The sequence below is a fragment of the Aphelocoma coerulescens genome, chromosome 22 (assembly GCF_041296385.1).
Source record: "Aphelocoma coerulescens isolate FSJ_1873_10779 chromosome 22, UR_Acoe_1.0, whole genome shotgun sequence".
NCBI classification, from domain to species: Eukaryota; Metazoa; Chordata; class Aves; order Passeriformes; family Corvidae; genus Aphelocoma; species Aphelocoma coerulescens.
Window position 1 is genome coordinate 3,296,404 of NC_091035.1, and position 12,737 is coordinate 3,309,140.

At 53.5% G+C, this 12,737-nt stretch overlaps 1 protein-coding gene across 2 annotated transcripts in view; it reads left to right on the plus strand.

The window, feature by feature from the left end:
* Nucleotides 1-1,130: 1,130 nt before the first annotated feature.
* LOXL2 (lysyl oxidase like 2) overlaps nucleotides 1,131-12,737 on the plus strand; it is a 55,292-nt gene continuing 43,685 nt past the window's right edge. For both annotated transcript variants that reach the window (XM_069035393.1, XM_069035392.1), the window contains exons 1-2: nucleotides 1,131-1,216; nucleotides 11,147-11,552. In XM_069035393.1, the coding sequence (XP_068891494.1) occupies nucleotides 11,201-11,552 (352 nt within the window). In that variant the 5' untranslated portion in view covers nucleotides 1,131-1,216; nucleotides 11,147-11,200. The remainder of the gene's footprint in view (nucleotides 1,217-11,146; nucleotides 11,553-12,737) is intronic.

A 12,737-nucleotide genomic window follows, 5' to 3' on the forward strand; every position in this document is an offset into this window, starting at 1 on the left:
TGGACAGCAGCCCTGGGTGAGGGAAGGGCTTGCTGGAAAATCCTCTAAAATAGGAATACACCGGATAAACGGGAATATTCCTTCCTGAGTTACCTTTTTGGGAATGCTTTTCTTCCTGTGCCCATCGTCTCCTTGCTGATTTATTTCAAAACCCCTCTGAGCAGGGATTTGAACACCCAGGGCCAAAGCTGGGGAGAAAATGCTAGGGAATGTTTTGGAATTTGGGAAATGCTGACGCTTCAGAAAGTGCTGCTGCCCGAAACTGGGTCAGGAGACCGAATTCCGGGTTCTTGTCAGAGATTTCAGAGATTCTGGGTTGATTTCAGAGATTTCAGAGATTCAGCTTCACGGCCAAGCTGAAGTCTTGGTTTCCTGTTATTTTCCCACTTTAAGCGAACGGGAATAAAGAGGATTTTTGGGATAAATCAAAATCCTGGAGGAACGGGGTGACTCTAAACCCACAGCCCCCTCTGGCTGAGGGGGTGACCGAGGTTCAGTGGCCCCAGGAGGATGCGGGATTGATCCAACCCTGTTTTTCTGGGAGAAGAGCTCCAAGTTTTTTGGGAGAAGAGCTGGGAATTCTCCAACCCAGGATTTGTTATTTTTCCACGAGGAATTGCTCTTAGCCCTTGGGACACTGAGGATTGGGGGGTGACTGCAGGGCGAGCTGGGTTTAATCCCCTGCCTTGCTGTAGGAGCGAGTTTAAGGAATTTCCAGCAGCTGGAAAAGCTGGAAAAGCTACAGGGTTAAAAGTGGGGAGCCCCGGGAGGTGACAGCGGTGGGAATTCCAGGATGCTGCTCCAGAACCCCCTGGAACTGTAGGGATTGAATCACCCCGGAGCCCTTACACAACGCTGCGACCCCGGGGGCCGGGATAACTCCCACCTTCCTTCCCTGGGAGCACCCCCAGAAAAAAAAAATCCCTGCTCCTAATCCCTTTTTTTTTTTTTTTTCATTTTTTTGGGAAGCGCGGCCGCTTGGCCCCGTTCTGCCTCCGCTCGGCTTTCGGGAGGAGCGGCGGAGCTGCGGAGGGGCGGCTCCTGGGAGGGGTTTGCGGAGTAAATGCAGTGAAATTTGGCAGGAAGCAGCAGCTCCTCGCTGCTCCCTTCCCCGCCTGCGGGAGGATTTTTCCAGCGCCGAGGGGACCGCGGAGCCCGGGAGGAAGAACTGGATGCAGCGGGACGGGGCTGAGCTTCCCCTCCAGCACTGATCGAGGTAAATTCGGCGCTGCGAGCCGCATTCGGGGTTTTATTGCCCCAAAACGAGCGGCTGATTTATTAATTTCAACATTTCCAAGCCTTTCTTTCTTCGGGGCTGGAAGTTTCATTTCCCTCCTCCTCCTCGAACGGGTTTTTCTCCCTCTCCCCCCGTGATGTTGAGCCATAAAAAACTGCGGAGGGGTTGATAAAAATGGATCTTTCCCCTAATTCCTGTCCCCCCCGAGGGGATTTGGCAGCCGAGGATTTTCAGTGTCACTTTTTAAAGCTGTCGTGGCCGGGCTGGAGATTTTCTCCCTTCTTTGCTCCCAGCCATTCCCGGCTGGAATTGGAGACGTGCTGCAAACTGCCCGCGAGCTCGGGCAATGCCTGAGCTGGGATATTGTTAAAATATTCCTTTTTCCGCCCGAATTTCGAGCAGAAAACCCGGCTCGCGCCACCAGCCCCGGGGAAATGTTACCCGGCTAAATCCGGAAGGATGTCGGAGTTCTCCTCGCTGGATAATTCCCGGGTTTTTTTTCGGAGGAAAAACTCCAGGGCAGATGTTTGGCAGAAGGTGCAAAACATGAATTTAATTAAGGATTTTTTTTTCTGCTGCCAGCGCTGGGGACTCGCAGCCCCTCCGAGGCTTCCAGCAACTCCTTAAAAGCTGCTTTATCCTGGTAATTTTGGGGATAACTCCGGGATATCCACCTGGAAAGCTGCCCCGGGGGAACGTGGGATGTTCAACCCCGAGCCGGGCTGAGCTCACAAGTAATTCCTTGTGATCGATATTTCCTCCCCGATGGACTTTTGTTGTTAATTAAATTAATCGCGGGTAGATAAAAGATCCAAGCCCAAGGTAGTTTGGGATATTGGAGAGGAAGATCCAAGTTTAGAAATCCGGGAGAGCAGCAGGAAAACAATTCCTCATCTCCACAATCAGCTCGTGAAGGTGACAGCGCGGTGCCTCCAATTTTTCCTGGATATAGGATGGAAATCCTGGATTTAGGGCTCATCCTTCCCAGTTTTCCTTCACGTTGAGCCACCCACGGTGGAGGAATTTCCTCGGCTGGGGGGTAGGGAGCAGCTAAAAAACATTAAATGGAACAAAAGCGGGAATTGCTGGGATATCCGAGCGCTCAGGGAGAAACCACACCTTGGAGCGAGCGCCGGCTGCTCCAGGAGGGAATTCCGCTCATCCTGGTCCCAAGGGCAGCAGGATGTTGGGAAGCATCCCCGAAAATGGGCTGTTAAAGGGGAATTTCATCCCTAAATCAGGCGGTGCTGAGGCTCCCCGTTCCTCTCCAGCCCAAGCCAGCGGGAGCTTTTGGGTGCAGAGAGGAGAATTTTAGGGAGAAACTTCAGGGAATTTTCAGCAGCTCGGAAAAGCCGCCGGGATTGTGGAGTTTGGGAGATGTAGCCCAGGGTGATGTTTCTGCCTGCAGCGGGGTGATTTAATGGAAAATCCATGGGGTTTGCTGGAATTGTCTCCTTTTACAGGCTGAGACCCCCAAATGCTTTCCCAGTAACGAGCTCTGGGATTTTTATCCCTAACTGGACTCCCGAATTCCTTGGTTTCACGGTACCTGTGCTCCCTTCCGCTTGCCTCGCTGTTCCTCCATTTCCATTTCTTTTTCCCTTCCAGTCCCTCTCCTCCCGAGCCCTTCCAGAGCATTCCTGGGGCGGTTTCAACCCAGAGCTCCCAGTTCTGGGCACTGGGATCATTCCCAGCTCACCCAGGTGCTTTCCAGAGCCCTTTTTTTGGCACTTTCCGTCCCACGTTTCCCATGCAAAAAACCCGCGGGAGGAGGAGGAAAAGTACGGCTCCCGATCCGCAGCGATGCCGGCGGAAGTTTGTTATTCCAAGGGATTTTCCCCAGGAATAACAGCAGCCCGGTTTGGAGCCCCTGTGTCCCGCTGGTGGATTAGGGAGCGTTAATTAAGACAGCATCACGCAGAGGGTGAGGAACGATCCCCTCCGCCTTGGAAAACGCTCGTATCCACCTGGAAAGCGGCACCACGGGAATCCGGGATGTTGAAGCCCCGACCCAGAATCCCTCTCTGGGATTTGTTTTCCCCTCAGATGCATTTTTGGCGTTTCATTTAAGCTGGTGTTGCCGTGTGGAGATAAAAAAGACAAAGATTTAAAGGTCAGGAGAGTTTAGAACGTTGCAGGGATCCTGGCTCAAAAATCTGGGAATGCAGCAGGAAAACTGTTCCCAATCTCCACAGGGAGGGATTTATCTCTCTAAGGAGAAAATTTTCTCCCTATGGATATATTTATAAGGAATATTGATGGTTTTAAGGATAAACGCCCTAAAATTTCCAAGGACACAGCAATTTTTCCGGGAATAACACCCGGATCCACAGCCAGCACCTTTCCCAAAGGGGCTCAGCTGAGCAGCTCCCAAATCCAGGCTGTGCCTCTTCCCAGATCTCCTTCAGTTCCCATTTGCTCCCAGTTGGAGCCCCTTGGGGCATCCCAGGAGGCACAAAAAGCTCTCCTGGGATGAGAGGGACGCGCGGAGCAGCTTCTCACCACGGCACCGCCAGAATCCAGCTCTGCTGCTCCTGGAAGCTCCTGATTTCCCAGCTCTCTTCCCTTTGCCTGGAGCGGGAGCAGGAGGAGGAATCGAGATGTGGATTCTGACTCTGCCGGGCTCCAGGCTCCTGGCTGCTCCAAGGACCTGGGAATGGGAACCAGGAATTCCCAGCTCACCACGAACTGCAGTGGTGGGACAAGGGGGGTGGGCTCGAGCTGAAAGGGGGGAAATTTGGGAAGGAATTCCTCCCTGGGAGGGTGGGGATGGAATTCCCAGAGGAGCTGTGGCTGCCCCTGGATCCCTGGAAGTGCCCAAGGCCAGGTTGGAGCAGCCTGGGACAGCGGGAGGTGTCCCTGGCCAGGGCAGGGCTGGAATGGGATGGATTTAAGGTCCCGAAGCATTCCGGGATTCTCAGCTCTAATCAAGCACTGATGAAAAGGGCCTCGATCATGGAATTTTCACACGGATTTCCCCAGGGCTGTAAATCCCTCTCTTTGCTCCCTGCCCGCCGCAGTTCCCCCTCCCCAGCCAGGCAAACATTCCTGAACGCCCTGGAATGGGCTGCCGAGGGCAGCGGTGGAGCCACCATCCCTGGAAATTCCAGGAACCCCTGGATGTGGCCCTGGGGACGTGGTTTGGTGGTGGACTTGATGCTCTGAAAGGTCTTTTCCAAACTCCACAATTCCAAGGTTCTCCAGGCTTTTCCAGAGCTTTTATCCACCAGGGAAATCTCCGCTCAGACGCCGTTCCCTTGGCTCTGGATCTCTGCTGGACTTTGGGATTTGCTTCCAGGGTCGGTGCCTCTGCTCCTGCCAGGCTCAGGATTTTAGGAGTGGGAACAAGGAGGGATTTAATCCATGGGGATTTAACCCTTGGAAAGCCCGGCCATGGCAGCGCGGAGACTCTCGGAGCAATGGGATAAATAATCCAAAATCTTATCCCAGGGAATGGCGGGGCTTTATTCCCTGTAATAATTCTGGGCTGGGGAATATAATCAATTATTCCCTTTAATAATGCTGGAATCATTCTCCCAGTGGAGATCAGGCTGGAGAATTCCTCCCGTGGCACCGGGAAATCCTGTTCCCATCCCCAGGAATGCCCCTGGGGTGATGGAGCGTGGAGTTGGGAACGCAGGATTCCCGGGATTCCCGTTCCAAGCGGCCGAACAGCAACGGTTCGGAGCTCCCGGCCCCGAGCCAGGGACAATCGGGCTCATTGTCCTGCTCCCGAGGGATGTGGAGCGTCGCTGGATCCTCGGGCACAGAGGGCTCCCATCCGGCATTCCAGACTTTCCTTTGTGCCCCGGATGAGGATGGGACAGGGAAGCTCCTGGTCCCGGGATCTGCCCGAGCTCAGCCACGGTTTGGGTGCTCGGATGGGATTAAAAAGGGGAATTTTGGCTGGGATTGGGCTCGGGAGAGGAGCGGGGTCTGTTACACCTGGGGAAGGAAAAGCTCAGGATTGAAAGCCTTGGGAGGTCCATGGAAAGGAAGAAGAGGGATTTTTATATGGGCAGAGGGAATGGTTTGTGTGGGAATTGTTTTGGATACCTTCTCCCATTGCTCCGAGAGTCTCCGCGCTGCCATGGCCGGGCTTTCCAAGGGTTAAATCCCCATGGATTAAATCCTTTCTCATTCCCACTCCTAAAAAACTGAGCCACAAAGAACACAAGGAATGGTTTTAAACTGCCACAGGGCAGGGTTAGGTGGGATATGGGGAAGGAATTCCTGACTGTGAGGGTGAGGAGGGGCTGGGATGGAATTCCCAGAGCAGCTGGGGCTGCCCCTGGATCCCTGGAAGTGCCCAAGGCCAGGGTGGAGCAGCCTGGGACAGTGGGAGGTGTCCCTGCCCATGGCAGGGGTGGCACTGGATGGGCTTTGAGGTCCCTTCCAACCCAAACCATTCCAGGATTCTCTAATTTGATTTTCCCATCCCTCTGTGGGTGCTGCAGGAGCAGCCCTGGGCACTGGGAGCTGGCTGGGCAGGAGGGCCTGGAGGGCCAGGACACAGGGAATGGCTTCCCACTGCCACAGGGCAGGGATGGATGGGATACTGGGAAGGAATTCCTCCCTGGGAGGGTGGGGAGGGGCTGGGATGGAATTCCCAGAGCAGCTGTGGCTGCCCCTGGATCCCTGGAAGTGCCCAAGGCCAGGCTGGAGCACCCTGGGACAGTGGGAGGTGTCAGGGTTGGAACTGGATGAGCTTTAAATCCTTTCCAACCCAAACCATCCCACGATCCCAGAACGATTCCATGTTTTTTCCTTGCCATCCCGCGCCTCTGTTCCCTTCAAAACCCGGGATTGGAGACCTGGAAAGGGCTGAGTCAGCAGCCACCAGGATCACTCCTGGAAGCCTTAAATTACACATTCCTGCGGGGCTGGATCTCAGCTTCCAGCCTGGAATACGGCACCGGGAGCCAGACCTGGAGAATTTCCTGCCTTCCAGCCTGGCTCTGCTCCAGGGCTTTTCAATGTTCTGCCTTGGATTCCTCTGAATGGAGAGACCAAAATATTGTCCTGACGTCAGGAATAAATCCGGAGCTTCTTAGAGGCTGTGAGGGGAGCAACGAGCCCAAAAGAACGGGAAAATCCAGCCCAAACCAAACCTCCCGCAGATTTAAGCCTGGCTTTATTCTCAGGGAGCTCAGCACGTGCAGCTCCCTCAGAGATTTGGGGGGAAAAACGTGTCCAGATGTTGCTCCCGGCAGCAGAGCCGTGGTTTTGCTGGAATATTTTCCATGTTAAGTTGTGTTATTGGGGTTTTCCCGGTGGCCCCATAAACGTGGGAGTGCAGTTGGCTCTGCCCGGTGCTGCCCGTGCCCTTCAAATCCTTTAAAGTGCTCCGAGTGAGGCTGGGGCTGGACCAGCCCTGCGGGAATTGAAGGGAAGGGAAGGTTTTCCTTGGATATCGGTGCCCTAAAATGTCTTGGAGCTGAGGAGGGAGAGTTTTCCTGGATATGGGTGCCCTAAAATGTCTTGGAGTTGTGGAAGGAGGTTTCAGGAGGAGGCAGGAAGGAATAAATCCAGGATTTATGTGGCTGTGGAGAGTTTTCCTTGGATATCGGTGCCCTAAAATATCTTGGAGCCGAGGAAGGAGCATTTCCTTGGATATCAGTGCCCTAAAATGTCCTGGAGTTGTGGAGGGAGGTTTCGGGAGGAGGTAGGAAGGAATAAATCCAGGATTTCTGTGGCTGTTGTGCCATGGAGGGAAGGAACTGCCGGGCAATTTTCTCTGTTACCAATCCTCTAAACTAGTCCTGGTCTCGAATCCCAGGGAAAACAGACCTGGATGCTGTGGATCAGAGCCACGGAACGGTTTGGGTGGGAAGGGACCTTAAATCCCACCTCATTCCACCCCTTCCACCATCCCAGGCTGCTCTAACCCGGCCTTGGCCACTTCCAGGGATGGGGCAGCCACAACCTGAGCTGTGCCAGGAGCTGCCCAGACCTCTCCCGTGCCAGAATTCCCCGTTTTCCCTCCTGCCCACTCGGGATAGACAGAAAGCCGGGACTCCATTCCAGTGCTGAAGCCTTGGGAGCTTTCCCTGGATGCTGCTGAGCTCCCGAAGTTTCCCCGTTGTACCTGCAAATCCCGAATCACGGCTGCGGACAAATCCCTGCGGATTCCGCTCTTCCCGACTTCATCGGAGGAGTTTCTCTGGAGCCCCTCAGTGAGCAGGGGCTGTGGGAGTGGGAGGGTTCATCTGGGGCGATGCAGAGCCTGTGGAAGCTCCGTCTGTGGGGTTTGGGATCGGAGGGAACGCAGGGCACGGCTGCTGTCCTTGCTCTGGTACGGAATTCCCCCAGGGTTTTTTGCAGGAATGGGATTTCTGGGGGGTTTTCCAGTGCCTTTCCCGATCCCACACAGAGATGGGACACGCTGCTGCTCGACCCGAGTGCCCCGAGTGGTTTTCCTTAAGGAAAGGTTGGGAATGTGTTCCTACAGTCTCGTTAGAACTCCCTTTTCCCAGCCGGAATTCCCTCTGTGGAGCTGGGAGCTTTGTCCTCCCTCCCCAGGATTTCTCCAGCCCTGGGAGTTTTCTCCTCTCCCTGCGCAGGGCCAGGGGTTGGACTCAGATGATCCCTGTGGGTCCCTTCAACCCGGGATACTCGATGATCCCAAAATCCCTCCATTTCGGGGGAACACAATCCAGCCTTTTCCGGACTCAGAGCAGCCGGGCTCAGCAAGGCTTTACCAGGAGCCCAAGTTCCACCTCCCGGATCCGCTCTAATCCCAATTAGCCTCTCCCGGGCTAATCTCGGTCCCAATTAAAGCAACCTGGAGCTGTGCTGTGACCTTCCCCTCCCTTCCAGCTGCTCCCGAGGTCTCCCAGCGCCGGGATTCTTGGAAAGGCTCTGGCATCTGGCAGCGCTGGGCTCATTAACGCCTCCGGGAGCCCCGCGCTCGGCTGGGAGCCGCTCGCAGCCCTCCCGCGGGTGGTTTCCCCACATCCTTGTGTCCTTTGGCTCGGGTCCTTCGGGGAAACAACCGGAGAGGTTGGATCTGCGCAGGGAAAGGGCTGGCAAGTGGAATTTGCAGCTTGGAGTCGCTCCTTGATCCCCAGGGAGCCCCTAAAGCAGCGCTGACACGGGGCTGTCCTGGCACGGGGCGGGTTCTGGGCTCTTTGTGGAGGATTTTCCCCTCTCAGATGTTCGGGTTCAGTGGGCGCTGAGCTTCCTGGGGGCTCCGAAATGAAACAAAACCGTGACCCAGAGGGGAATTTGTTCACTTTCTGTTTGAGATGCTGAAGCGCTGCCTTGCCCCGGGAGGGTTTCACTGGGAGGCTGCTGCACTCTTTATCTGCATTTCCCTTCCCAAACATCCCTCGTGTGGCTGCAGGACCATCCAGAGGCTCCAGAAGGTCCCAGAAATAGAAATACAAATATTTATAAACAGAGCTCTGCGTTCTCGGAGTGTGGGACAGCGCTGGGAAAGCTTTAATGACCTTTAATAAAGGAATTTTTAAAGGGAGTTTTGGGGCCTCCTCAGCGGAATTTTTAGGGAGAGGTTCCTGCAGCCCAGCTTGGTTTTGGATCTGGATTTGCTGAGGCTTTAAAAATGCTGTTGCTGCAGTAGCAAGGAGCAGCCACCGAGGATGGGGCTGATTGAAGCAGGTGCTGGGGATGGAGGAGGTCAGAACAGAAGTTTGGGATGGAGCAGATCAAATCAGGTGTTTGGGGATGGAGCAAATCAAATCAGGTGTTGGGGATGGAGCAAATCAAATCAGGTGTTGGGGATGGAGCAGATCAAATCAGGTGTTTGTTTGGGAATGGAGCAGATCAAATCAGGATGGAGCAGATCAAATCAGGTGTTTGGGGATGGAGCAAATCAAATCAGGTGTTTGTTTAGGGATGGAGCAAATCAAATCAGGTGTTTGTTTAGGGATGGAGATGATCAAACCAGATGCTGAGGGATAGAGAAGATCCAAGCAGATTTTGGGAATGGAGAAGATCAAAACCTGTTTGGGATGGAGCAGATCAAACCAGATTTTGGGGATGGAAGAGATGAAAACGGTTAAAAACAAAACCCGAACCTCCGATTTTTTGCAGAGCACGAGGCCATGGCCCTGCTGAGGCCAACCCCTCCCCTGTGGGGTTTTCACTCCTGACTCCCATCTGTCCTTCCCTATGATCCAAGGGGATTCCTGGAATTCTTTGTGCATCCATGAGCATCTCTGTGCCCCCGTTTGTGCCCCGGGCTAAACCCATCCCGTATCCATGACAACCATCCTGCGAGGTTTGTTCGGAGCCTGGTGCTGCTGGGCTCGGAGTCAGGGGGGTCTGACTGGTTCCAGTCCCGGTACTGGAGTGCCTGGATCCAGGAGCACTCTGATCCTGCCCTGCCAGCTGCATTCCCTCTGGGAAATCCCCTCTCCATCTGCATTTCCTTCCTCTCATCCCTTCCAGGATCTGATTTTATCCCTCTCTCTCAGCCTCACCTCCTGACCCACAAAAAAATTGGCTCCTCGAGATCCAATGTTTATTTTCCAAGGTTTTTTCTGCTCCCCTCTCATCCTGATTTATGAGATCTGTTGGAAAACCTCCTCCTGCTTTTCCTGCTTCTCCTCCAGCGCTGGGATTTTAATCCCTTTGCTTCTGTTTCATTCCTCTCCTCCTTAGGCAAACGCCTTTCGTTCCCAGCTCCCGGAGCATTCCAGCAGGGAATCTCCTGAGCACCATCCCTTTTTATCCACAGGGAAACTGAGGCACGGCCCTGGAAGTGTCCTGGCTGGGGTCACCCAGCAGGTCAGTGTTGGAGCTGAGGTTTGGATTGATGCCTCTGGAATTTTGAGTAACTTCCCTGGAATTCTGATCCATCTCTTCCTCCTCAAGCAGCTTTTGAGGCTGTTCATGGATTTGGTGTCTTTATGTGAGGATGTGAATTTTCCTGCTCATTTTTTTTTTTTTTTTAGGGATAGACCAGATTTAGCTAAAATTCCGGAGAGTTTTAGTTTCTGGCCCCCTGGCTTTGGAGCCAAGCCTTCCCCCTTCTCCCTCCCCTCCGGTGGCTGCCAGGAAATATCGGAGCTCCAGAGCTCTGGGGAGGTTTGTCCCACTGAGTTCTGGCATTGCTTCACTCGGAAACTATGGAATCCTCACCCCCCACGTGTCCTGCTTGACCACTCCATGTGCCGGGATGTGAGCGGGAAGCAGGGAAAGAGTGGGATTTCACAGGATCTGGATGAAATTCCTCTCATGAGTCAGGAGAAGTTGCCTGTCCCTACCTTAAATTCTCCTTATTTTTTATTAAATTCTTATTTTTTATTAAATTTTTATTAAATTCTCCTTATTTATTATTAAATTCTCCTTATTGGATGGCAATAAATCCCTGTCCAGACTTCCAACCAATAACTGGAGACAGTTTCTGCTATTCCAGGATTATCCAAGGCTCCTGCCAAGTGTCCGGTGATGCTTTGAGTTGCTACAGATGGAACCAGATGTGCAGGAGCAGAAACAAATCCATGATCCCATTGGGAGCCCAGACTCTGAGATAAATCCCTCACTGCTCTTCGTGGTATTTCCCCACCCTCCTGGTTTTCCATCATTTGGGACGGGTTTGGCTTCTTTAGGGAAGGAGCTGGGGGGGAAAAAACCGGTTCAGTTCTGTCCTGGGAGGATTTGGATGAAGGTTTCCTGCTGGATTTGTGGAGAAACAGGAAAACCATTTGTTACAACTTCCAACCTGGAGAATTTTACTGGGGAAATGTATTTTTTTGGCTGAATTTGCCAAGTCAACCTAAACTTTTAAATGTTGGGGGTTTTTTTCATTTTGTTCGTCCGCCCCACAAGAAACACCCGAGCTGATTTTGGTTTTTCCAGCGGCGTCGGACGCAACCTCTCAGTTCCCGAGAGAGATCCAATTTATATCAACCTTTACTCAAACTCTGATTTCCTTCTTTCCAGGACGGCCCTGCCAGCACCGCCTGCATCAGCCTCTGAGGACGGTGAGAGCTGAAAATGGGAAAATCCCACGTTTTTCCCTCCAACCACTGCCTGCTGCTGCTGCTCCTCTCCTCGCTGAGCTGCGCCCAGTACGAGCACTGGCCGTACCTGCCCGGCTACCCCGAGCCAGCCCCCCAGGTGTTCCAGCCCTCTCAGAGAGCCCCAAACGTCCCCAAAATCCAGCTGAGGCTGGCAGGGCAGAAGAGGAAGCACAACGAGGGCAGGGTGGAGGTGTTCTACAGCGGCGAGTGGGGCACCGTGTGCGACGACGACTTCTCCATCCACGCTGCCCACGTGGTGTGCCGGGAGCTGGGCTACGTGGAGGCCGTGTCCTGGCTGCCCAGCTCCAAGTATGGCAAAGGAGAAGGTGAGGGTGATGCCTTTTCCTGGTCTTAAAATCAAGAGTCAGACACGGTTAGAAGGGGAAAAGGGATTTTACCTTGGGATTTATTTCAAGGATCCTTAGGTGCACACACCCAGGTCATGTGCATTGAGATGCTCCCTGCCGAGTATCTGCCCCCAAAGATTGGGTATCACATTAGAGGTGTTACTAATTAGCAGATCTATCAAAGATTCCCCAACGAGAGGCTCGAGTGAGCCCCTTCCCCAAGGAACCTTCCCCTGGATGGTTCTATCTTGCTTTACAGAATGTGTTCTGGAGAGGACCTTGGGCTCTGGGGCACACGGATCCCTGGCTATGAAGCTTCTAAAATGTTGAGTCTCTCAGCTTGCCAAACAAGTCCAAGAATGGAGGCAAAAAGCACTGAGAATACAGAAGTTGTAAAAAGGTGGAACAGGGGTATAAAAGAAAAGGCAAAAAATCTTCATGGCATCAAGGGGATCCCAGAGCAGCATGGAGGGATCTTTCCAGCTCCAAATAATCCCTGATTTCGGTCTCATTGATGGTGGTGGGGGGGGGTTTCCTCTCTCGTGCTGGGCCAGGTGGGTTTGGGATCCATGAGGTAAAAAAGGTATGAAAGTGCTGGGAAGCATCCAAAGGATGGACACAGGGATGGGGAAGGGTCTGGGGCAGCTGAGGGCACCAGTTTGGGATCCCAGAGTGCTGGGAGGGCCTGTCCAGCTCCCAGGAATCCCAAAGGTCTCAATTTAATTGGTGATGTTGGGGGGTTTCTCTCTCATTCTGTGCTCTGGGAGGTAAAAAAGGTGTGAAAGCATTGGAAAGTATCCAAAGGATGGACACAGGGATGGGGAAGGGTCTGGAGCAGCTGAAGGCACCTGGTTTGGGATCTCAGGGCACTGGGGGATCTCTCCAGCTCCCAGGAATCCCAGAGGTCTCAATTTAATTGGTGATGTTGGGGGGTTTCTTTCCCGTGCTGGGCTGGGTGGGTTTGGGATCCATGAGGTAAAAAAGGTGTGGAATTACTGGGAAGCATCCAAAGGATGGACACAGGGGTGGGGAAGGGTCTGGAGCAGCTGAGGGCACCGGTTTGGGATCTCAGGGCACTGGGGGATCTCTCCAGCTCCCAGGAATCCCCAATTTCAGTCTCATTGATGGGTTTGGGGTGTTTCTCTCTCATGCTGGGCCGGGTGG